The sequence below is a fragment of the Herpailurus yagouaroundi genome, unplaced genomic scaffold, assembly GCF_014898765.1.
Source record: "Herpailurus yagouaroundi ecotype Mexico unplaced genomic scaffold, PumYag 141, whole genome shotgun sequence".
NCBI lineage: Eukaryota > Metazoa > Chordata > Mammalia > Carnivora > Felidae > Herpailurus > Herpailurus yagouaroundi.
In genome coordinates this window covers 48,035,137-48,057,691 of record NW_024412396.1, presented here as the reverse complement: position 1 = coordinate 48,057,691, position 22,555 = coordinate 48,035,137, and the positions used below count along the sequence as shown (strand labels likewise).

Below are 22,555 nucleotides of genomic sequence, written 5' to 3'. Positions count from 1 at the left end.
GGGTGGTAGAGATTACTTAAATAAACCAAACTTAGAAAACAATCTTTTAAAAATCTTACATGAATAACCCCAAAATCTGGAAGTAATACATATAAACACACACACACATATATATAAAGTATGACATATGCTTTCTTGTTGATGTTAATAATTTGAAACTTGTATTAATTTTTTTTTTTTTTTAATTTTTAAAATAGGGGCACCTGGGTGGCTCAGTCGGTTAAGCATCCAACTCTTGATTTTTGCTCAGGTCATGATCTCACAGTTGAGACTGAGCCCCACATCAGGTTCCACACTGACTACATACAGCCTGTTTGGGATTCTCTCCCTCTGCCCCTCCCCCATTAGCACTCTTTCTCTCTCTCAAAATAAATAAACAAACATTTCAAAAACAATTTAAATAGTGGGGGCGCCTGGGTGGCTTAGTCGGTTGAGCATCAGACTTTGGCTCAGGTCATGATCTCTCACTTCGTGGGTTCCAGCCCCACATTGATTGGGCTCTCTGCTGTTAGCGAAGAGCTCACTTTGGATCGTCTGTTCTCCTCTCTCTGTTCCTCCCCCACTTGCACTTTCTGTCTCTCTCACAATAAATAAATAAACTTAAAAAAAAAATTTTTAGATAGCGTTACTACTGCAAATTAGGGTGACAATACCTCATCCTCTGCCAAGAAGAGCCCAAAATATAGTTCTGACTGCAAGATCTACTGATCAACCAAAATCAAACGCTAATAATTAATACCATAATCTTTCTCTCCAATCATGCAGAAGAAAAAAAATTAACTAAATTATGAGAAGGCCAGAATTTTAATATCTTCTAATTCCACACATATTTTTAAAGTTTAAGATCAAAGCTCAGAACTTGCATTAAAATTATTTTAATAAATTAAGGCTTATCCACAAATTGTAATTACATTTTTGGTGAAGGTGGCGGAAAGTAGAAGGGATGAACTCTGTTTCCCTCAGATAATTACATTGTCTACTTGTGTCAATTATCAACTTGGGAGGAGAACTGGAATGTGCCTATTTTTAAATATATTTTTGAAACAAAGTGTTAAGAAAAGTTTTTTTAAAGTACAGAGATAAGGGAATTATAACGAACTAGTATGTCAGGGCACCTTTGTGGCTCAGTCGGTTGAGGTCTGACTTCAGCTCAGGTCATGATCTCCTGTTTCGTGAGTTCAAGCCCCACATTGGGCTCACTGCTGTCAGCCTGTCAGTGCAGAACCTGCTTCAGATCCCCTGTCCCCCTCTCTCTGCCCCTCCCCTGCTTGCACTCTCCCAAAAAATAAATAAATGTTAAAAAAAAAAAAGATTCAGTGTTTCTTAGTAATTGCTTGGCAGTTTTAAAGCAAGTAAGTATTTTTGGATTTCTAACTTTCTTTTCCCCTTTTTTTTTTAAGTTTTTTATTTTGAGAGAGAGAGAGAGAGAGCACACAAGTGTGAGCAGGGAAGGAGCAGAGAGAGAGGGAGAAAGAGAGAGAATCTCAAGCAGGCTCAGCACTGTCAGCATGGAGCACAATTCCAGGCTCAAACTCACAAACCATGGGATCATGACCTGATCCAAAATCAAGCATCAGACACTTAACTGGCTGAGCCACCTAGGTGCCTCTCTAAGTTTCTTTAAAGATCCTTGAACAGGTGACAATTAGGAAAAAAAAAAAAAAAATCAAGACCTGACTAACAACAGAAAGGATTCTGACTTCAGTCTACCACAAATCAGCCTCTGGGTCATCGTGTTAGAATTCAGTCCAGCATCTTATTCTCTTATGAGAAAGTTATCATAACCCAGTCGTTGCTCACCATAAAACCTGGGGCCTATATTCATGTATTCACCCCTGTTTAAAACAGTTTTATAACCTCTCGGACAGATAATAGCAAACTAATTATCATATGCCAGTTTTTTTTAAAAAAAACCTTTGGAAGTACGGGTGACAGGGAGGGTAAGTGAGAAGGCTGGGTAAATGGCAGATTAAAAACTGGTTTTCACTTAGCAATTACCTTGAGTTGAAGCTGAAACCAACCAACCATGGAGAAACATGGATAGTCACCAAAGTTACAGGCTCTGATGAACTTGAAGCAAGTATTTTTACTTCTTTTAAAAGCTTGCAGATCCCCATGAGAGATCTAGATTTCAGTCATTTGTCAAAAATATTCAATCAATCCCTTAAATGGTTCTGCACATATTCTAAACTTAGTTTGTTAGACTTTACCCTAGATGCAAGTGCAAAAATTCCAAGATCTTCTTCCAAGACTCAATCTGAGCGACAGCATGAGCTTTTAGCTGCCCACCTCCCAAAATAGGCACTCCCAACACGGGATCAAGGTATACAGAGAAAAAAGGGCTGTAAGGGGTATCTATTCTGTGGCCGGCGTTAGGATAGCTTAAGAGAGTAAAATTTGTCTTCCCATGCTCTGTGAGATGCTTCACAGCTATGTCAGCATAAACAGAACTCTTCCAATGCCTGTCATCCTCTCCGACTATAAAAAGGAAATGGGCACTGGCTTTTTCAAGGGGGATACGACTTTCCCGGTAGGCTGGATCCAAGGGGTCCTCCAGCGCTTCTTTAACATCATAAGCCCCTGAATCCATGGCAGAGATTTTGTCTAGGTTAAAAGGCAGTCCTGGCAGGATTGATCTACCACATGTAAGGGCAGTAGCTGTGTTAGAGACACAGCCATTGATGCTCACAACTGCAGCTATATTTGGGAGAAAGCTAGCCATGGAAAATGCCAACTCTGCCCCTTTGCCAGAACCAATCACTCCAATGTTTGGACCTTTAACCTAGACGTTGAAGAAAAAGAAGACAAACAAGGAGGGAAGGAGGGAGGGAGGGAGAGAGAGAAAGAGAGAAAGTATGATTGTTAATGAAGTCACAAAGCACTCAATAAAGAAAAAGCATATAGGTATTTATCAGATAGCTTATGTATTTATTTATCCATTCACAAATTCATTCAACAGGTATTTGTTATAGATATTTTCCAACCCATTAGTACCACCTTCTTTTCACTCTCTCCTGGCCCTAAAGAGTTCATTTTAAATGCATTTCTCTCTACAATCCCACTCACCTTTGGATGACTTTGCACAAATTTAGCTGCCTCTTCAAAGTAATCTAAATTTAAGTCTTTCATGATTGGAGGTAGATCTTCATAGCCAAAAAATGGCAAAGCCAGAGTAGCAAAACCTCGACAAGCCAGGAGACTAGCTCGAGATTCATTTAATCCTCCATCACCAAACATATCAATCAAACCAGGAAAAGGACCATCTCCTATAAACCAGGAAAGAAGATTAATCTGGGATTACACAACAGGACATTTAATGGACCATGATACCCAGTTAACATTTTCTAAATCAAATCCTACTTGTACAATTTATATTTTTTCTTTAAAAATGTTTTTATTTTTTAACTTCAAAAACATTTTAATTTTTTTTCTGTTTTGAAACATTCACCTAGGGGTGCCTGGGTGGCTCAGTCAGTTGGGTGTCTGACTCTTGGTTTCGACTTAGGTTATGATCTCAGTTTGTGGTTCGAGCCCCATGTTGCGTTCTGTGCTGGCAGTGTGGAACCTGCTTGAGATTCTCTCTGCCTCTTCTGAGCTCTCTCTTCTCTCTCTCTCTCAAAATAAATAAATAAACTTTAAAAAAGAAATAAAACATTCACCTATTTGCCTTGAAAAGAAAACATTTGTTTTGGCTGAAATAGTTTTATTCTTGTGGTTGAAACAGATACTTGTTTTGGCTATTTTTTTTTAAATTTTTTTTTCAACATTTTTTATTTATTTTTGGGACAGAGAGAGACAGAGCATGAACGGGGGAGGGGCAGAGAGAGAGAGGGAGACACAGAATCGGAAACAGGCTCCAGGCTCTGAGCCATCAGCCCAGAGCCCGACTCGGGGCTCGAACTCACGGACCGCAAGATCGTGACCTGGCTGAAGTCGGACGCTTAACCCACTGCGCCACCCAGGCGCCCCTGTTTTGGCTATTTTGAAGCTATAAATGTAAAAATGTTTTTATATTTTTCCCTGTGAGATATCACTGGAAAATGGTGAAAAAATATGAAAATTTGCAAAAAAAGATATGTAAAATGTTTTGGTTTGAAGTGTAAGTCCTGATCAATCTAAACAAATAATTCTGGCAGTCTTTGAGTTATGAAACTATAATACCTCATTAAAAAGAAATCCTACCAACTAATCTTTGGCAAAGCAGGAAAGAATATCCAATGGAATAAAGACAGTCTCTTCAGCAAGTGGTGCTGGGAAAACTGGACAGTGACATGAAGAAGAATGAACCTGGACCACTTTCTGACACCATACACAAAAATAAACTCAAAATGGATGAAAGACCTAAAGGTAAGACAGGAAGCCATCAAAATCCTCGAGGTGAAAGCAAAAACCTCTTTGATCTTGGCTGCAGCAACTTCTTACTCAACACGACTCCAGATGCAAGGGAAACAAAAGCAAAAATGAACTATCAGGACCTCATCAAAATAAAAAGCTTCTGCACAGCAATCAGCAAAACTAAAAGGCAACTGACAGAATGGGAGAAGATATTTGCAAACGACATATCAGATAAAGGGTTAGTATTCAAAATCTATAAAGAACTTCTCAAACTCAACACCCAAAAAACAAATAATCCAGTGAAGAAATGGGCAAAAGACATGAATAGACACTTCTCCAAAGAAGACATCCAGATGGCCAACTGATACATGAAAAAATGCTCATCACTCATCATCAGGGAAATACAAATCAAAACCATAATGAGATACCACCTTATACCTGTCAGAATAACTAACATTAGCAACTCAGGCAACAATAGGTGTTGGTGAGGATGCAGAGAAAGAGGATCTCTTTTGCACTGCTGGTGGGAATGCAAACTGGTGCAGCCACTCTGGAAAACAGGATGGAGGTTCCTCAAAAAACTAAAAATAGAACTACCCTATGACCCAGCAATTGCACTACTAGGTATTTATCCAAGGGATACAGTTATACTGTTTCAAAGGGACACATGCACCCCCATGTTTATAGCAGCAATATCAACAATAGCCAAAGTATGGGAAAAGTCCAAATGTCCATCGATGGATGAATGGGTAAAGAAGATGTAGTATATGTAAGCAATGGAATATTACTCGGCAATCAAAAAGAATGAAATCTTGTCATTTGCAACTATGTGGATGGAACTGGAGGGTATTAGGCTAAGTGAGATTGGTCAGTCAGAGAAAGACAAATGTCATATGACTTCACTCATATGAGGACTTTAGGACACAGAATGGATGAACATAAGGGAAGGGAAGCAAAAATAATATAAAAACAGGGAGAGGGACAAAACAGAAGAGACTCTTAAATATGGAGAATAAACAGAGGGTTGCTAGAGAGGTTGTGGGAAGGGAGATGGGCTAAATGGGTAAGGGGCATTAAGGAATCTACTCCGGAAATTATTGTTGCACTACATGCTAACTAATTTGGATGTAAATTAAAATAATTAAATTAATTAAAAAAAAAAAAAAAAAAAGGAAATCCACGGGGCACCTGAGTGACTCGGTTGAGCAACAGACTTCGGCTCAGGTCATGATCTCACGGTTCATGAGGTTGAGCCCTGTATCTGGCTCTCCTCTGTCAGCACTGAGCCTGCTTCAGATCCTCTGTCCCTCTCTCTCTCTGCTCCTCCCCCGCTCAAGCTGTCTCAAAAGAATAAATAAATAAACATTAAAAAAAAAGGCAACTTGGGGCACCTGGGTGGCTCAGTCGTTTAAGCGTCTGACTCTTGATATTGGCTCAGGTCATGATTTTACAGTTCATGAGATCATGCCCTCTGTGCCAACAGGTTGAGATTCTCTCTCTCCCTCTCAAAATAAATAAATCAACTTTTAAAAAATCCAACTTTAAAGGGCCGTTTGAGTTCTCAATGAGCTTCAGATACAGAGTTACCTAAATCCCTAACAAAGCCTATGCTATTTTAAAGGTCTAATGATGGTGTAATATAAAATGAACAATATGTGTAGTATAGGGGCCAAGGGCAGGCTGCCCCTAGATGGACCAATTTAGTATAAAGATTATTTTGAGTTTGAAGGGGATCAGGGGAGTTCCACTTAGAATATGCTACTTGGGCATGTGGGTTATTTTGAGCTGAAGGCAACTGAGATCCTGTGAGCTCAGAGGAATGATTTTGCTCCTCCCTTAACTACATGGAAAAATCTCAATTGGGGGTCTTTCCCAGAATGAGGGTTATTGCCAGAGATAAATTTTATCTGAGTGGCCACTGTATGGCAGGGCAAAAATCAACTTTCCAAACACCTGTTCATCTTATTGCCCTATGAAATGCATTCCTTCCCTTCAAAGGCTTAGACCCTTAACCTTTTCTCCTTAGTTCAGGATGACATATATACCTCATTTTGCCTGTCTTTGGAATTTCCACGTCTGTATGGATTTCCCATACATACAGAATTAAATTTGATGTTCTCCTGTTAATCTGTCTCCGGTCAATTTGATTCTTAATCCAGCTAGGAGCTAGAAGGACCTTGAAGGGGACAGTAAATTCTTGCTCCCTGGCAGTGGAAAGGGAGTAAAATGTCAAACTATTTTCCTTCTAATGTTGATCTGTTATTTCTCTTTCAACATTCCTATTGTAGCTTATGTTATTCATTCAATGTTCCAAGAGAAGAATTTCTCAGCCAATTGACTCCTAGTATTTCTCAGATACATTCTTTTGTGTTATTCCAACTAAAAGCGCTAGATAAATTTATAAGAACAAAATAAGAGGCAAGAACATTAGAATATAAACTAAACAAGAAATCTAAAATTCCAGTGCCAGAAGCTGTTCCTAAATTTTCAAATCTAGAAATAAGTTAAGGGATATCTGGCCACCAAAGTGAAAGCTAGAGTATACATATTAAGATAGTGATTTTTAGATGGTGGTTTTCTTAACATTTGGATATCTCAGCATATCTTGATCTGCTCTTTTAAATTAAATAAATTTCATGCATTTCTGGATTCAAGATTACTTCCAAAATCCCTAAAGCAAGCCATGAAAAAGACAACATACAGTTCCTCAAATTATTCCAGCAATAGATTTTTCCAACCACAGCCTTCAAGATACTAACCTGATTATCACATTAAAATAACTGAGAATTTGTTTATTTTGTTTCAATTGAGAAATTTGATCCTCAGGATGTAAATTTGCTAGGACCTTACAGGATCTTAAAAAACCCCTCCACACCCTCAACTATGAAAATGGTTTTTTTAATGTTTATTTATTCATTTTGAGAGAGAGAGAGAGAGAGAGAGAGAGAGAGAGAGAGTGTGTGTGTGTGTGTGTGTGTATGCACAGGGGAGGGGCAGAGAGAGGAGAGAATCCTAAGCAGGCTCTTCACTGAGAGGCTGAGAGCCAGATGTGGGACTCCAACTGGCCAACTGTGAGATCATGACCTGAGAGGAAATCAAGAATCAGATTTTGACCTGAGAGGAAATCAAGAACCAGACGCTTAACTGAACTGAGCCATGCAGGTGTTCCTGAAAATGTTTTAAATCTCTCATTTGAAAGACTCTTAGTTGTTCCTAAGAATCCTGAGATTTGAGAGCAGAAGATAAGCCAGACTGGGCTTTAAAAAAACAAAAACAGAAACAAAAACAAACCAAAACAAAACAAAAAACCAACCTATTTCACTCATTCTCTCCTCAGCCTATGTTACTGTGGAGGTCTGAGTTTGGAGCTCAAAGAATTTGACTGCACCCTGATTTTAGCACCATCTAGCTGTGTGATTTGGTTAAAACACTTTAGGCCTCGGCTTACTCATTTATAAAATAAATTGTTCTTTGATCTATGAAATGAGCAACAGAAGTGTCCTCATCATGATGAAGGTCTCTAAGGAATTAGAGTATGTCAGAAAATACAACAAAAAAGTCATCGGTATCCTAAGGTGAAACCAGAATTTAAAAAGTGAACAATATATGTAATAGGGCTTCAGTTATGTTGGGTTTGAGCAGATACCAGTGACTGATAGATTTGTATCCACTATTCTCGTCATTTTTACAAGAAATGATAACTAAAAAAGTTAACACAAAGCTCTGCCTACTAGACAGGTATACAAATACTTATGGGAGAAACTTTACAACAATGTTATGCTTACTAGAATATGCTTAGTCACAAGTAATAGCAGCTGCAGCACTGGGAGTCTGAAGGGTGGGCAGCCTGCAGAAAAGAGGTTCCCGAGCAAATTGCATTTAAATCCCAGTAACCATTTAGCAAAGTGACTGTCCCACCTGGTGTCTAGGCGACAAAATAATTGAGGCGCTCGCTCTGTTTTTCAGATGATAAGTTAGCTAGCAAAGCAAGCCGGCTTTCATAAATCATTTTTCCTAAATCCATGCAAAGCCCTCTGCGGAAAAGACCTCACGCACCTGGGGGCAGCAAGAAGACGCCCCGCAGGCGGCCGGCTTGCAGGCGAGCGCGGCTCAGCTCAGGGCTGGAAAACCAGCGCTGCACCTGGGCAGAGGCCAGCGCCGGGCCCAGCGGTACCGCCTGCTGCTGCGGCGCGTGGTGGACGGTCACCTCCACTTTGAGGGGGGTTTTCATCACGCCTCTCGGCATCTGGCTGAAGCAGGGATCCTCCGAGCCGACCGGCGTGAGGCTCCACAGGAGCCCCATGGGCTCCACGCCCGTGAAGTCGCCGCCCAGAGCCCGGTCCCTGGCCAGGTCCAACCCCCCGCTGCCGTCGGCCTCGTAGTGGGCCACCGATCGGAAGAGGCGGCCTCGGTAGCTGACGGCCGACGCCCGAAGGGTCACCCGCTCCCTGGGACCTAAGCCCTCCACTTTAATATCCAGGAGCTCGTCGGCCAGCCCAGTCTTGGGGGTGACGGTCAAGGTCGCAGACTTCTGGGCGAGAAGGGCAGATGTGGACATTGACCTCCGGAGCAGGAGTGGGGTTCCGGGGGTCCGGAGCACGGCATGGACAGTCCTCCACATGGCTCCGGATCTTCGCGGCTTTGACTCAGGCCAAGCACACGCGGCCGGGTTCGTGTGGGAGGGAGTCAGCTCTCTCCGCGGGGCCACGCAGGGCAGGCCGGGGCCTGTCCGAATGGGGCGGGGCCGGGCGGCTGACAGGGCAAGAGGGGCGGGGCCGGGGGCGGGGCCCAGTGGGGCCAGAGGTGGCTGAGCGGACCAGAGAACCCGAGCTGGTTGTTCCCGCGCTACTCAGCAAAAGGCTGCAAGAAGGGGCAACTTAGGAGGGCCCGGGGTCGGTCACGGTATTGGGGTCCTTTTAGTAAGACCGCCTAAAAGAGGCAGGAGCTCATCCCCAGCCTACGCTGGACTTGGCGAGAAGGAAAAGTTAAAAGTCTTTTGACAGAAAATCCTCGTCGTTCTTTCTTTAAAATCCCTCTCTGGCCACCTGGGGTCACAAATCCCTAAACCTTGCTGAAGGAGGCTCCGTGTAATAGACTCCTTTCCTTCCCTGAAATTATTTTTGCGGGGATTAAGAAAGACTGCCAAAATTAAAGTTTAAACGTTTTAGATGAGGCAGTACAGATTTATACACTATGGAAATGATCCCTATTGTCTTGTGGCCTGGCACAAGTAATAAAAACGTATGTTTTTATGTGCAGAAAAACTTACATCATGACTTTTTTTTCCCCAATAAAAAGGTGCTTAATTCACAAAATCATATTTTTCCATTAATACAAATATATGTATGTACATGCAAATAATATGATTCTGTAACCATATTTTTTTTTATTATTTAATTTGGAGAGAGAGTGGTGGTGAGGCAGAGAGAGAGAGAGGGAGAGAGAGAATCCCAATCAGGCTCTGCACTCTTCGTGCAGAGCCTGATGGAGGTGCTTGAACTCATGAACTGTGAGATCTTGATATGAGCAGAAATCAAAAGTGTCAGAGGCTTAACGGACTGAGCCACCCAGGTGCCCCTGGAAATGTATGCTTCAAGTTAACAACTGTAATTAGCCCTAAGAAAAGCCTGGAATTGGGTAATGAGTTAAGAGGGTTGAATTTTATCTGTATTACTCGAATCTTTTACGATGAAAAATGTATTGATATAATTTAAAATGTTTTCCACTGTAGAATTCTATCTTAATTAAAACACGTGTAAAATGAGGTGAATTAATCCAGGTGAAAACATTCCATTAAACTGCTGTGTCAAGGAATATATATATCATATATATTAATATTTTATATAATTATATTATACATTGTATATTATATATTTATATAATATATAAATATTAATATGAGTATTAAAATAACATATTATATAATATATAATATACAATATAATGTATATTATATTGTATATCTTGTGGTTATATATATATTACATATATATAATATAATATATTGGCTCAGGGCACAGTTGGTGAATTTGAGCTCCACGTCATGCTTTGTGCTGACAGTTCAGAACCTAGAGTCTGCTTTGGATTCTGTGTCTCCATCTCCCTCTCTCTCTACCCCTTCCCCACTCACACTGTCTCTCTCTGTCTCAAAAATAAATAAGCGTTAAAAAAAATTTTTTTAAAGATCATAACTGTCATGTGTCCTATTATGGCTTCAAAAATATTTGCCACTGAAACTAAATGGCCACTGGACCAAGAATTTCTGCTTTAGAGCCATACAATAACCGTGTGTTCTTTGAAAAGTACTTGTTAAAGTCCCTCTATCTTTGAAGATCTCCAGCTTTAGAAAAACAACCCAAGTGGGGCACCTGGCTGCCTCAGTCTATAGAGCATGCAACTTTTGATCTTGGGCCTGTGAGTTCAAGGCCCACATTGGGCATAGAGATTACTTTTTTTTTTAAATATTTTAATTATTTTTGAAGGAGAGAGAGAGCATGAGCAGGGGAAGAGCAGAGAGAGAGGGAGACACAGAATTCAAAGCAGGCTCCAGGCTCTGAGCTGTCAGCACAGAGCCTGATGCGGGGCTCAAACTCACAAACTGTGAGACAATGATCTGAGCCGAAGTTGGACACTTAACCAACTGAGCCATACAGGTGCCCCTGGGCATAGAGATTACTTAATAATAATAATAATAATAATAAATATATATATAAAGAGATTACATATATATATATATATATATAAAGAAAAAACTTAAAAAAAAAGAAAAAGAATTCAAGGAATTTTTACTTCTGTCTACAAAATCCAATATTATAGTGGCCATGAATATTGGATTTTGTGCATCACTGCACATACCACCTGAAAAAACAGAATGCCTTCCACAAGCTTTTATCTTCCAGTGTCCAAAGACCATTTAAAATGAATGTGCATAGGGGCACCTGGTTAAGTGTCGGACTTCGGCTCAGGTCATGATCTCACGGTTCGTGAATTCAAGCCCCACTTCAGGTTCCACATCGACAGTGTGGAGCCTGCTTGGGATTCGCTTTCTCTATGCCCCTCCTGTGCTCATGCGCTCTCTCTCTCTCAAAATAAATAAACTTTATCAAAAAAATTTTTTAAATATTTATTTATTTTTGAGAGACAGAATGTGAGCAGCGAAGGGACAGAGAGAGAGAAAGGGAGAGGGAGACACAGAATCTGAAGCAGGCTCCAGACTCTGAGCTGTCAACACAGAGCCTGACACTGGGCTTGAACCCACGAACCAAAAGATCATGACCTGAGTAGAAGTTGGACGCTTAACCAACCTGAGCCACCCAAAGCCCCTCAAAATAAACAAACTTAAAAAAAAAGTTTCCTATGTGCTCTGGAAAACCCAATACATGTTGTATGAATTAGATTTTTATTCATAGTATCTGGTCTATGATTACAATGTCACATTTTGCTGGATGGCACAGATTTTTTACCATTGAGATGTTTATGGAAGAAAGTTTGAATTTCCTGCCAGGCATCTACCTGTGCCCTTGACTGTGCCTTTGGCTCACCTCCATGGAGTATTGCTTGGCCTAACACTGTATGCACAGAAGCTCTACAAAGAGGAAAATAAGGTGGTTCAATACAGTGACCAGTTCCTGGGTAGTAGATTATCTGGGGTCTGTCTTTCCCATGGGCTTGTAACCGTTCAGAGGCTATACAAGCATAGAATTCACTCTTCCAGTTATGATCATCCAAGCCAACAAGAAACAGAAAAGGCCCCTGGGCTCTTTCCAATGGAATAATACTTTGATAGTTGAGTTCCTCCAGTGGATTATCCCAAACATCCAAAAAAATTAAAACCCCTGACTCAGTAACTACAAGTTTCCCTGGGTCACTGCCAAGACTGGGAATAAACATATCCTTGTAATGCAGAGGAGATATTGCGTTGGCCACACAGGAATTAATAAGTACAGTGGCTGTGATGCCCTTCAAGAAAGAGGCCATTGAGAGACACAGGTCACCTCCTTTGGAGAAGCCAAGAAGCCCAACACCAGGGCCTTTCACCTGAAAAAGAGAGAACAAGCCTAGAATTTGTAAATGGAGGACATAAACAGTGATTTTATATTCTCTAGCTAGCTTTCTTAAATGTCATTTGCTTTCTTTTTTTTATGCAACAATCCACAAAGCTCAAGTGTGTTTTCTAATAAGCAAATCAATTGACTTCCTAGTACACAGGCCTTCCACTAATATTTGTGGCAACTGGGTCAAGAGTAGACACAGAGACCCATGTACCCCATACTTAAACATGTAAAAGCTATTAAACAAACAAACTATTAAAATATATTATTTTCTTGGGGAGCCTGGGTGGCTCAGTTGGTTGAGCGTCCAATTTCAGCTCAGGTCATGATCTCACGGTCCGTGAGTTTGAACCCCTCAACGGGTCTATACTGATAGACCCACCTTGATAAATATACCTTCATAACAGTTTATAATGTCAGGCTCAAATTTGAAATCTTGGAACTCCTTGAAGTTCTGTACTGGCATGTGGCATGGGGGAGAGCTAGCCCCAGTCCTTGGTCCCTGGCCCCCATTCCTTCTCTTCCCATCCCTAGCTCCATCATGTACCTTGAGGGGCCTCTCACACATGTATATGGACACCCCAGTCTCCATATTTAAGGCCTAAGCGTATTCACATTGACAGACCCTGAGAAAAGACATAGGGCCTGGAAGCAGGATCAGTGCTATTTGGCAAAGAATTCTGGTATTCCAGATCACAAGGGTATGGGGGGTGTGTGTGTGTGTGTATGTAAGGCACATGGGTTCCAGGTGGATACATTCCCTGGGTCCCTTGGACTCCTCACCCTGTGGGCAGGGAGTGTGGCCACCTAAGGCTTCTGTCCAGGACAGAAGCCCCTCTTGCCCAGGTCTAAGGGCAGAACTGATAGGATATATTGGTTTCTTCTTTTTCCCCTGGGGCCTTATCTCCCCTAATAAACCAATAATCACAGTTCAAGGCCATTGAGGTTCTAGCAGCTCTGCTAACAGACCAGTCCCTGAATTCTGACAGATTTAGATCACCCTACAGACCTTGTAGAACATTTTTTTAACGTTTATTACTTAACATTAGAATATTTGGGTTTCTTTAAATCTAGATAGTTGCAGAGCATGTATTCCACTTTTAATCACACTAAAATATTTTGATTATTTTTTACAGTCTTAGATAAGAACTTTTTCTATAAAAACATAATAGCATTATCACATTTAACAAAATTAATGATTCCTTAATAGCATCCAGCACAGTCCCTATTCAAATGTCACCGACTGTCCTAAAAATGTCTCTTAAGAGTCAAACTTTTTCCTCTTTTTTTTAAATTTTTTTTAATGTTTATTTTTGAGGGAAAGAGAGAGACAGAGTGTGAGCGGGCAAGGGGCAGAGAGAGAGAGGGAGACACAGAATCTGAAGCAGGCTCCAGGCTCTGAGTTGTCAGTTAAGTCTTAGGGATTGGAGAGAGATGGGTGGAAGTGAAATAATAATCCTAATAACTTTGGAAGGAACTTTTGTGTCTCATGACATATTTCTAGCCCCCAGTGTCCTGGTAGGGTTTTGAGATCCAGTCCTGTGTTGGCTCTACCCTCTCTCCCCTGCATTCAAGCAAACACCAGAACTCACCTTTGGATGCTGCAGCATGAAGTCTATAGCTTCTTCAAAATACTCCAGGTGCACATCATCCAAATATTCAGGGAGGTCTTCAAATTTGAAATAAGCCAAAGCAAGCACAGCGAAACCATGTCCAGCCAGGAGGCTGGCCCTGTATTCACAAAGGCCACCACCACTCCCAAACAAATCGATGATCCCAGGGAAGGGTCCTGCACCTGGAAAGCACCACAGATCATAAGGAGCTTTATACTCTCCAGAGACATTCTGGAGTTTCAGATTTTGGCAGTCAGTAAAGACAAGTCTCTGAAGCAAGGAAGCCTGGGAGTGGAGGAGCAAGTGGAAAAAAGGACCCTTTTTAAAATGTTGCCTTTTTTTTTTCCTTTTTAGTAACCTTCAGGGAGAAGGAAGGGGGAACAAAATGCTTTATTTTCTCCAGAATTTTTCACATAATTTTCAAAAATGAAATATATATTTCAAATTAGGTAGCATATGATGAGATGTACATTTTCCACAAAATCTTCCTCAAATAAAAAATCTACTTGAGAATGCTTGAAGAACTGTACAATGCTCTACATATATAAGGGGTATTGATATACTCCCCACCTCCTTGCATTCTCTGCTCCAACCTTAAAGAACACTATCCCTAAATATGCTCTGTTCTCTTTGGCCCCTGAAAATGGTATATGCTATTCTCCCCTCTCCACTTTTTATCACCTGGTTGACCTTCAGTTTTCAAATCAAAGTTTAGATCTCCCTTCCCAGAAGACTTCCCAGATCTCCCCCAAGGCTGAGTTGAGTCAGATACCCTTTTATGTCTCCATCAGCACCCTGGGCCTGTATTTCCCTTATCATAGCACTTATCAAGCTTACAGATGCAAGTATAGTTACCTGGGTCCTTTATTAGGCTGTAAGTATAGTGAGGACCACGTCTGACTTCACTAGCTATCGCATCCCACTATGTAGCATAGTCATTGGCTTAATACATATTTGTTAAATGACTGAACCCTTCTACGTTATTTACAAAAGTCTTTGAGACAGAAAACAAATTTTAAATGGGCCACAAAGTAGACATTGAAATAGTTAACACAAGATTGACTTGACTGAAATATCAGGTGCCAATATGGGTGGTAAAAGGTTTTTGTTTGTTTGTTTTTGGGTGGGTGGGGGGATTCTTACTGATTCAGTCAGTATGATTTATTGAGCTCCTACTATATCCCTGGGCAAGCCTCTAGGAATCTGGACATACAGAGATGTATAAGATCCAATTCCAACCACAGGATTTCAGTTGACTGTGCAGCCACTGGCTAAGGTTGTGAATTGCTGACGAGCTGTAAGAATAAAGCAGAGCCTCCTGTTTTGGAGAATGACAGAATTCAGTTTAGGGATTCTCTGAGATATGGCAACTCCAGCATTTCTATACAGGAGGGGTTTCAGTCTGGAATTTGGTTGTAAAAGGTGGGGTAGGGGATCTTGTTTCTGGGCCCCTTTAACCTAGTAAGCACCTTGCTTTTACTTAGACTAGGGTGTCTCAACCTTAGCACTACAGACATTTTGAGTAAGATATTTCTTTGTTGTGTGGACTGTCCTGTGCATTCTGCATGTTTGGCAGCATCTCTGGCCTCTACCCACTGGATGCCAATAATATCCTCCCCCACCTTTTGGTTGTGACAACAAAAATGTCTCCAGGAGTAGGGGTTAATCCCAGATTGAGAATCACCGACAGACTGTTTATGATGGGGGAAGAGGACAATCAGTTTGGTTTTTTTTAGGATTACAGGGGACGGCCTCTAGATTAGCTCCCTTGGAAGTTCGAAGTGAGAAGAGGCAAAGATCACTCTTGCACAGCAGCATAACTCATTACCTAACACTGGTATTTGAAATACAGCTGCGTGGCTGGCACTTAAAAGAAATGCACTTTGTGAGTATGTTGAATGCACTTTTTAGCATACAGCTCAGTGGCATTCGTCCAACATAAAGGTTATTTGTGTGGAAGGGTGGTGGGTGCCCAGGGTGACGTTGTCTGCCCTGCCTGATCCCCGCGCTGCTCCCACCTGACCTGTGACCCTGGCCCGGCCATGCCCGCCAGCCACCGAGCAGCCTGTTTTCCCATCTGAGAAATGGGCATGGATAAGATCGCTCATCACCCTGGGCAGTGGAGAGCCCCAAAGACAGAAACCACTTTTTAGCATACGGGAAGTGGCATGAAATTTAAAGAGGAAAAACTTCCATCCAGAATGTATAACAAGCTCTGGAGTGCGGCGGTAAGTTTAGGAAATGTGGGTCTCAGTTACCAATTCTTTAGAACAGCCTGGGATGCAAGGCACTCACCAGGAGGCAGGAAGAGCGTGCCGCGCACCCGGCCCGCGCGCACCGGCACCCGCCGCATCCCCGGCCGCTGGAACTCGCGCTCCAGCACCGCCCGGCCCAGGAGCCGCCCGGCGTCGGGCTCGTGGCCCTCGAGCACCTCCAGCTCCACCGCGAAGGGCGTCTGCACGTCCCGCTTCACCAGCCGCACCAAGGGCTTCTCGGGCTCCAGGGCCCAGAGCAGCCCCATGGGCTCGAGCCCCGTGAAGCTGCCGCCCAGCGCGGGCGCGCGCGCCAGGTCCAGGAGGCCGCCGGCGTCCGCTTGGTACAGCGCGCGGGCCCGGAAGAGCGCGCCCTTCTCGTCGCGCAGGGACGTGCGCAGCGTGACAGGCTGTCCCGGGGAGAGGCCACGCACGGTGATGCGCACGGGCTCGTCCCAGCCGCAGCGGCCCGCGGGCTCCAGCGTCACCGTAGCCGCCATCCTGATTATTGCGGAACAGCGAGGCCGTCTCCCCAGAGTCACGTGTCCGGCCGGGAGTCCCTCCACCTTCCGGGGAAGCAATTGCAATTGGAAACTTTGCGATATTCAGATTGGACGCTTGGACACGCTAAGCCGCTGTATGAAGTCAGCTAGAGTTTGTGAAAATCCACTAGTGTCTAATTGGAAGGAAGTATCTGCCAAAATAAGAGTCCATTATTATGCAATCCAGCGCAGTGAGTGTGGAAATAGACGTACCAAGACCGCTGAGATTGGGAAAGATACTAGTAGTTCGGAGAACCTGGAGTTTTATAAAGCATCCCAGGCGATTATAATTCAGATGATCAGTGGAGAAACAGTCCTAATCCTTCCATTGCCTCTCAGTCCTTTACCAAGCCTTTTTCTAGAGTTAAGAGTACCTAGGGTGGCTTCCAGAGCAGGTAGATGTTTCTGGGGTGAGATCTACCTGGGTTCCGGTCTGATCCTGCTTCTTAAGAGCCTGGTGATCTTTAGCAAGATATGTAATGAAGCCCCTGAATCCAGTCTCCTTATCTGTAAAAGGTTTATTGTGATGATTACACGGGCTAACGTGTAAAAGCACGTGTAAAAGCACTAATCCACCTATAGTGGGTGCTCAGTAAGAGTTTTGCTCTTCATTCGCAAATCTCGACACTGGCAGTGTGAGGGTTGAGTTGTGTCTGAGTTCTGGCAGGAATCAAGTGGCACATTCCAAATGCGCAGTTTGTGGAGAGTTTCATAAAGGGACTATTCCCAAAGGCATTGGCAAGGTTAAAAAACAAACAAGGTTGGCGGCAGACCCTTGGGCCTGAAGTCTCAGGGCTGCCTGGCAGGAGTTGTAGCTATGGTGGTGGGAGGCAGGCAGTCCACTGTGAGATAGTAGGAGTGGAGAGAATAAACACCTTGACCTCACTCTCCTCTTGCCCTTCATATTCCTGAGTGTGTTTCTTTAGCTGAACCCAGCCAATCAGCTCAGCCTACTAGGTTACACAACAGGGTGGATGGAGCATACAGAAGATGCCCAGTGAGGGCAAGCTCAATAAATATTTATAAGCTGAATAAAAAGAAACCAGAGTAGGTCCCAGATCTCAGAGTTTGGTGAGCTTTGACTACTCTATCTCCCGAGTAACTGCCGCAGGGTTTTTTAAACACCTGTTGCTTAAAGAGTTACAGGCTGTGCACAATCTAGGGACACTCAGCTTACAAAGACTTCGTGGGCTGTCACAGCCGCCAGCACAATTGAAATCTGCACTCAGATTTCCGAAAGCCATGGTGAAAGGTGACTTCTCCCTCTCCCTTCCCTGATAACACAGGATGCTGTGAAGAGACACAGAAATGGCTCCCAGGCACATGAGGGGAAAGCAGCTAAGGAGGAGGCCTTGGTTGGTCATTCAAAAGTGCCTTCCTGTAGGGAATTCAGCACGTAGGAACTCCATGGAAGAAATAAGTATTGTACAGGCCAACTGTCAGGGCGGCTTGCTCACAATCTGAAAAACAATCAGCTGCTGTAAGAGAGGAGCGACTTCATACAAATTCCAGTGTTTGTCTAGTGACTTGAAGTAGCTGTAGATTAATACCCCAATATGTGGCATATTATCTCCAATATTAAACATAAAAATTAATTTCTGTGCCCCTATTTTAAGGGTAGGGACTTATGGATAGACAAAAGCCTTTGCCTGATTTAGGGTAGGATCTCTCTGGTTACCCCCAGATGATTACACACCCAGAAATGTTTGTATCTTGTAAAAGGCCCCTGAGCTTTTCCATGCTTAATAGCCCACTGACTTTTATTATAAATTCAATATGGAAAGGTTGAGTTTCAGAAAGAATTATTTCAGTGTTATCTCTGATCAGTATAGCATCAATGAGTAATTTCACTATCTGAATTAAACTTAGGACACCTGTTTAAATATTGCCTAAACAGATTATGTCAAATGTTAGAGAACTGGAAATATCTTGGAGGCAAGATAAATCATTGGCTGCCAAGTGAGAGCAAACTGCTGTTAATGTCTAAACTGTAAATAAATACATACATACATATATACATATGGGGATCAAAAACAATGCCATAGTAAGATTAATAAAATAACAATCAGAGATGACTGAGAAAGATCTTCCTGTAGAGAAATAGTGTCAACCACAGTTACAGATTCTTTTGGGGTTTTTTATCCTCCATTGACATCTGAGATCCATTTACTTTTCCAAAAATCCAAGTGAGAGTTAAAGGAGAAAAGGTTGGAGGTGGGATGGGCTCCCAGTTAACTCCAGTATTGGTTATGATTTCACTCATGATCCTGCCTGGGTCTATTTCTTGTTTACAGTTTTTGTGGGACAAGAAAGCTCCAAGTTTCCATTTCTTGGCAGCCAGTATACATCCCATTTGAGTAAATCCCTTCTCCAAGATAGCGATAACTTAATTTCAATAATACTCTCGTGGTTACATAGTATTGTATCAATGGTAACTTCCTGGTTTTGATATTTGTAGTATGGTTATGTAAAATGTTAACATTAAGGGAAGGGGAGGAATTATATAAGTAACCTGTACTATTTTTGACCCACATTTTTGTGGGTCTAAAATTATTTCAAAATGAAAGGTTTAAACAACAAAGAAAAATATCAGAGAGTGATGAAATCACCAAAAAGGATACCTTTGATCTTCTGTGCCCCGCTTGTAAGGTTGGTAAAACCTGTCCACCTCAGATCCTTCCTCCTCCATATCTTTCAACATTTAGTCTTTCCCATTTGATTGAGGTTTCCAGGAACTTGTGTTATCTCTGATCCTGTGTCTAAAAATCCGCTGAAATACTTGAATATTTCCCTTGTCTAAAGCATCTAGACCTAAGCATATGATTTCTCCGGAGGAATCTGATATTGTAACAAGTCTAGAGAGAAAGGGCATTAGGGCCACATGTCTCCCCTTTGAGGGAGTCTTAAAGGAAAGGCTCCTTACATTCAGAGAGATTCGATTAAACAGAAAGCATAGTTTTCAAAATAAACACTTGCTGTCTGGGTACAAAAACAGCTATACTCTTAGCCTGGTAAGCCTGCTCTTGGCTCAGTTCCCAGAACTTTGAATTACAGAAGTTACCAAGGTGAGTGCTTGCCAGGAGTTTTGCCCTAGTCAGAGCTGTTAGTGGGGAGTTTGAGAGATTAACTCTTTCAGGTGCTATATCATTTACTTTTGTAATTTAAAAAAAAATTTTTTTGAGAGAGAGAGAGAGAGAGAGCATGAGTGGGGGAGAAGGGCAGATGAGAAACAGAATCCCAAGCAGGCTCCGTGGTCAGCACAGAGCCAGACACAGGGCTTAATCCCATCACCCTGGGATCATGACTTGAGCCATAATCAAGAGTGAGATGCTCAACCAACTGAGCCACCCAGGGCCCCCCTACTTTTGTAATTGTATTAAATCACTAGTAATCAATGATGAGATAGTTTGACCCAGAAACTATTGTACGAACAGAATGAAACACTAGTTCACAAAAATACAATTTTAAAATATTTTAAGGAAGCTCTACACCCAACGTGGGACTTACAACCCCAAGATCAAGAGTTGCATTCTGTACAGACTGAGCCAGGCAGATACCCCCTAAAAATGTATTTTCTATTTGCCAGTTCTCTGGCTATTCACCACCAGCACCATCCGTGCCCTGCAATAGCTCTGCTTATAACCATTTGGAAGAGCAGGATGTAAATCCTTGAGAAAATATGAATGCCAGTTTATTTGCAATGTAGTGAAAGCAGATTATTTGGGCAACTGGGGCAGCCTGCTTCAGGCTGATTCAGATGGTCTCTTTAATTATTCCTGATTCCTTCTGTTATAACTCTTCATGACTGCAGTTATTTTCCAACTTCCCATAAGTAGGATCGTGGTAATCTCCATAAGCTCATCAAACACAGAAACAGAGCATCTAACTCTTAGATATCATATTCAGAGGAGAGCGCTCACTGTGAGACCCTCTCTCCCCCAATTCAGCCTGGTCAATCTGAATGTCCTCTGCCTGATCCTAGTAGCCAATTTAACATAGATTTTCCAGAAGTCCGGTTCTATATTATAGGAAGAGCTGGATTTCTTGGTGAGTCAGTAGGTCTCTTCTCAATAGTGTGTCTATTTGTTGGCCCTTGGAAGCCTTCTTCTTTTACCTTTATTACTGGGAAAGTTTGAGGTGATTTATGGAGAAGGACTAAATAAATTTGCCCTTCAACATCATGAGGAGAAGTCAGAGAATCTTGTCTCAAGAGACCAGCTGAATGCTCCCTGCTGCTCTGATTTCTTGAAAGCCCAGGAGATAGTACTCTCATCCCCTCATCTTTTTACCCTAAGCTTTAAACTCCAAATCTTCTCCCCAAATAGACTTTCCTCTCATAACATCACAGTTTTCTATTTTAATATTGTCATTATAAGTCAGACCCAGGTCCTGCTAGCTGGAATTGTCTTTGCTGCCTAATGTCCTGTCAGTGTTTTTTCCAGGTGCACAACCTAATTCTAGCATACCCCATGGACTACATAGATTTAGACTACATAGTATTGTTTCCACTGGTGGTGCTTTGAATCTGGAGTGTGGTTCCCAAATTGGACATTTGAAATCTCTACCATAGGACCTTGAACTTGTCTAGGAGGTGATAATATCCTTGGATAAAATGAATGGCATGTGCAGGGTCTTAGAAGAATGTTGTATGTTCACATTATCAAGAACAACATGTAAGAACTTGGCCCTACCAGCAAGAATTACTGGGAACTAGTAGAAACCTCAATACTGGCTTATGATACACAGTGACTGCGCAATATTTACTTTAACCAATGCCAAAGTTCATATAGTTCCAGGCTTTGGACATACCTGAGACCAAACAAAAGCTACATCAGAATCCTGGGATTATGAAGAAAATCCAGAAAGTTGATACCTTCATGCAGATTATATATAGTTCATCTTAGAGTGGACAATGCCTTTTCATTTCTTTATGAGCATGAAGTAAGGTAGATATAAAGAAACTGATTGGCATTTCTGTGATTGGTGAAGATCTTAGGGATGGCACAATATAGGAGACACTCTTGATGAACCCCATAATCCCTTCTCATGTCTTTATGTGATTAAAAGTCAAAGGTGTCTGGAATTACAATTGTAGTGGGCAAGATCTTGTACTAGATAGATAGATAGATAGATAGATAGATAGATAGATAGATAGATAGATAGATAGAGACAGAGAGATGCAAGACAGCAGAGAACCCCATCATAAGACAAGGGAATCATTCTGTAATAAAAGCACCACCCATTCATGTACTTACGAGATTAAAATGGTAAGAAGAGTGCCTCGCTGGCTCAGGCAGTAGAGCATACAACTCTTGAATCTCAGGGTTGTGAGTTTGAGCCCCATGTTGGGTGTAGAGATTACCTAAAAATAAAATCTTAAACAAGCAGCAAAACTAAAAGGCAACCAACAGAATGGGAGAAGATATTTGCAAATGACATATCAGATAAAGGGTTAGTATCCAAAATCTATAAAGAACTTCTCAAACTCAATACCCAAAAAACAAATAATCCAGTAAAGAAATGGGCAAAAGACATGAATAGACACTTCTCCAAAGAAGACATCCAGATGGCCAACTGATACATGAAAAAATGCTCAACATCACTCATCATCAGGGAAATACAAATCAAAACCACAATGAGACACCACCTTACACCTGTCAGAATGGCTAACATTAACAACCCAGACAACAACGGGTGTTGGCAAGGATGAGCAGGAAGAGGATCTCTTTTGCACTGCTGGTGGGAATGCAAACTGGTGCAGC

The 22,555-nt window shown here is 42.0% G+C and overlaps 3 protein-coding genes across 3 annotated transcripts in view; all 3 read right to left on the bottom strand.

The window, feature by feature from the left end:
* DNAL1 (dynein axonemal light chain 1) overlaps positions 1–2,141 on the bottom strand; it is a 60,848-nt gene extending 58,707 nt beyond the window's left edge. The window contains exon 1 of the mRNA XM_040477636.1: positions 1,999–2,141. Within this exon, the coding sequence (XP_040333570.1) occupies positions 1,999–2,117 (119 nt within the window). The 5' untranslated portion in view covers positions 2,118–2,141. The remainder of the gene's footprint in view (positions 1–1,998) is intronic.
* Positions 2,142–2,179: 38 nt separating this feature from the next.
* On the bottom strand, positions 2,180–9,743 carry LOC121032021 (acyl-coenzyme A thioesterase 1-like). Its single transcript, XM_040477635.1, has 3 exons — positions 8,392–9,743; positions 3,067–3,266; positions 2,180–2,782 (listed from the first exon to the last, which is right to left on the bottom strand). The coding sequence occupies exons 1-3, from the start codon at positions 8,954–8,956 to the stop codon at positions 2,207–2,209; spliced, it is 1,341 nt and encodes a 446-aa protein (XP_040333569.1). The 5' UTR covers positions 8,957–9,743; the 3' UTR covers positions 2,180–2,206.
* A 1,972-nt stretch (positions 9,744–11,715) lies between these two features.
* LOC121032019 (acyl-coenzyme A thioesterase 6-like) lies at positions 11,716–18,041 on the bottom strand. The gene is made up of 3 exons (XM_040477633.1): positions 16,295–18,041; positions 13,979–14,181; positions 11,716–12,372 (listed from the first exon to the last, which is right to left on the bottom strand). The coding sequence occupies exons 1-3, from the start codon at positions 16,749–16,751 to the stop codon at positions 11,767–11,769; spliced, it is 1,266 nt and encodes a 421-aa protein (XP_040333567.1). The 5' UTR covers positions 16,752–18,041; the 3' UTR covers positions 11,716–11,766.
* Between the last annotated feature and the right edge of the window lie 4,514 nt (positions 18,042–22,555).

Bases quoted from the DNA above. Each gene is read 5' to 3' on its own strand.
- LOC121032021 (XM_040477635.1), bottom strand. From the start codon at position 8,956: ATGTGGAGGACTGTCCATGCCGTGCTCCGGACCCCCGGAACCCCACTC. The intron at 3,267-8,391 runs GTGCGTGAGGTC...CCTGGTTTATAG, and splicing joins CGTCTTCTTGCTGCCCCCAG to GAGATGGTCCTTTTCCTGGT. The intron at 2,783-3,066 runs GTGAGTGGGATT...TTCAACGTCTAG, and splicing joins TTGTGCAAAGTCATCCAAAG to GTTAAAGGTCCAAACATTGG.
- LOC121032019 (XM_040477633.1), bottom strand. From the start codon at position 16,751: ATGGCGGCTACGGTGACGCTGGAGCCCGCGGGCCGCTGCGGCTGGGAC. The intron at 14,182-16,294 runs GTGAGTGCCTTG...GGTGCTTTCCAG, and splicing joins CACGCTCTTCCTGCCTCCTG to GTGCAGGACCCTTCCCTGGG. The intron at 12,373-13,978 runs GTGAGTTCTGGT...TCTCTTTTTCAG, and splicing joins TCATGCTGCAGCATCCAAAG to GTGAAAGGCCCTGGTGTTGG.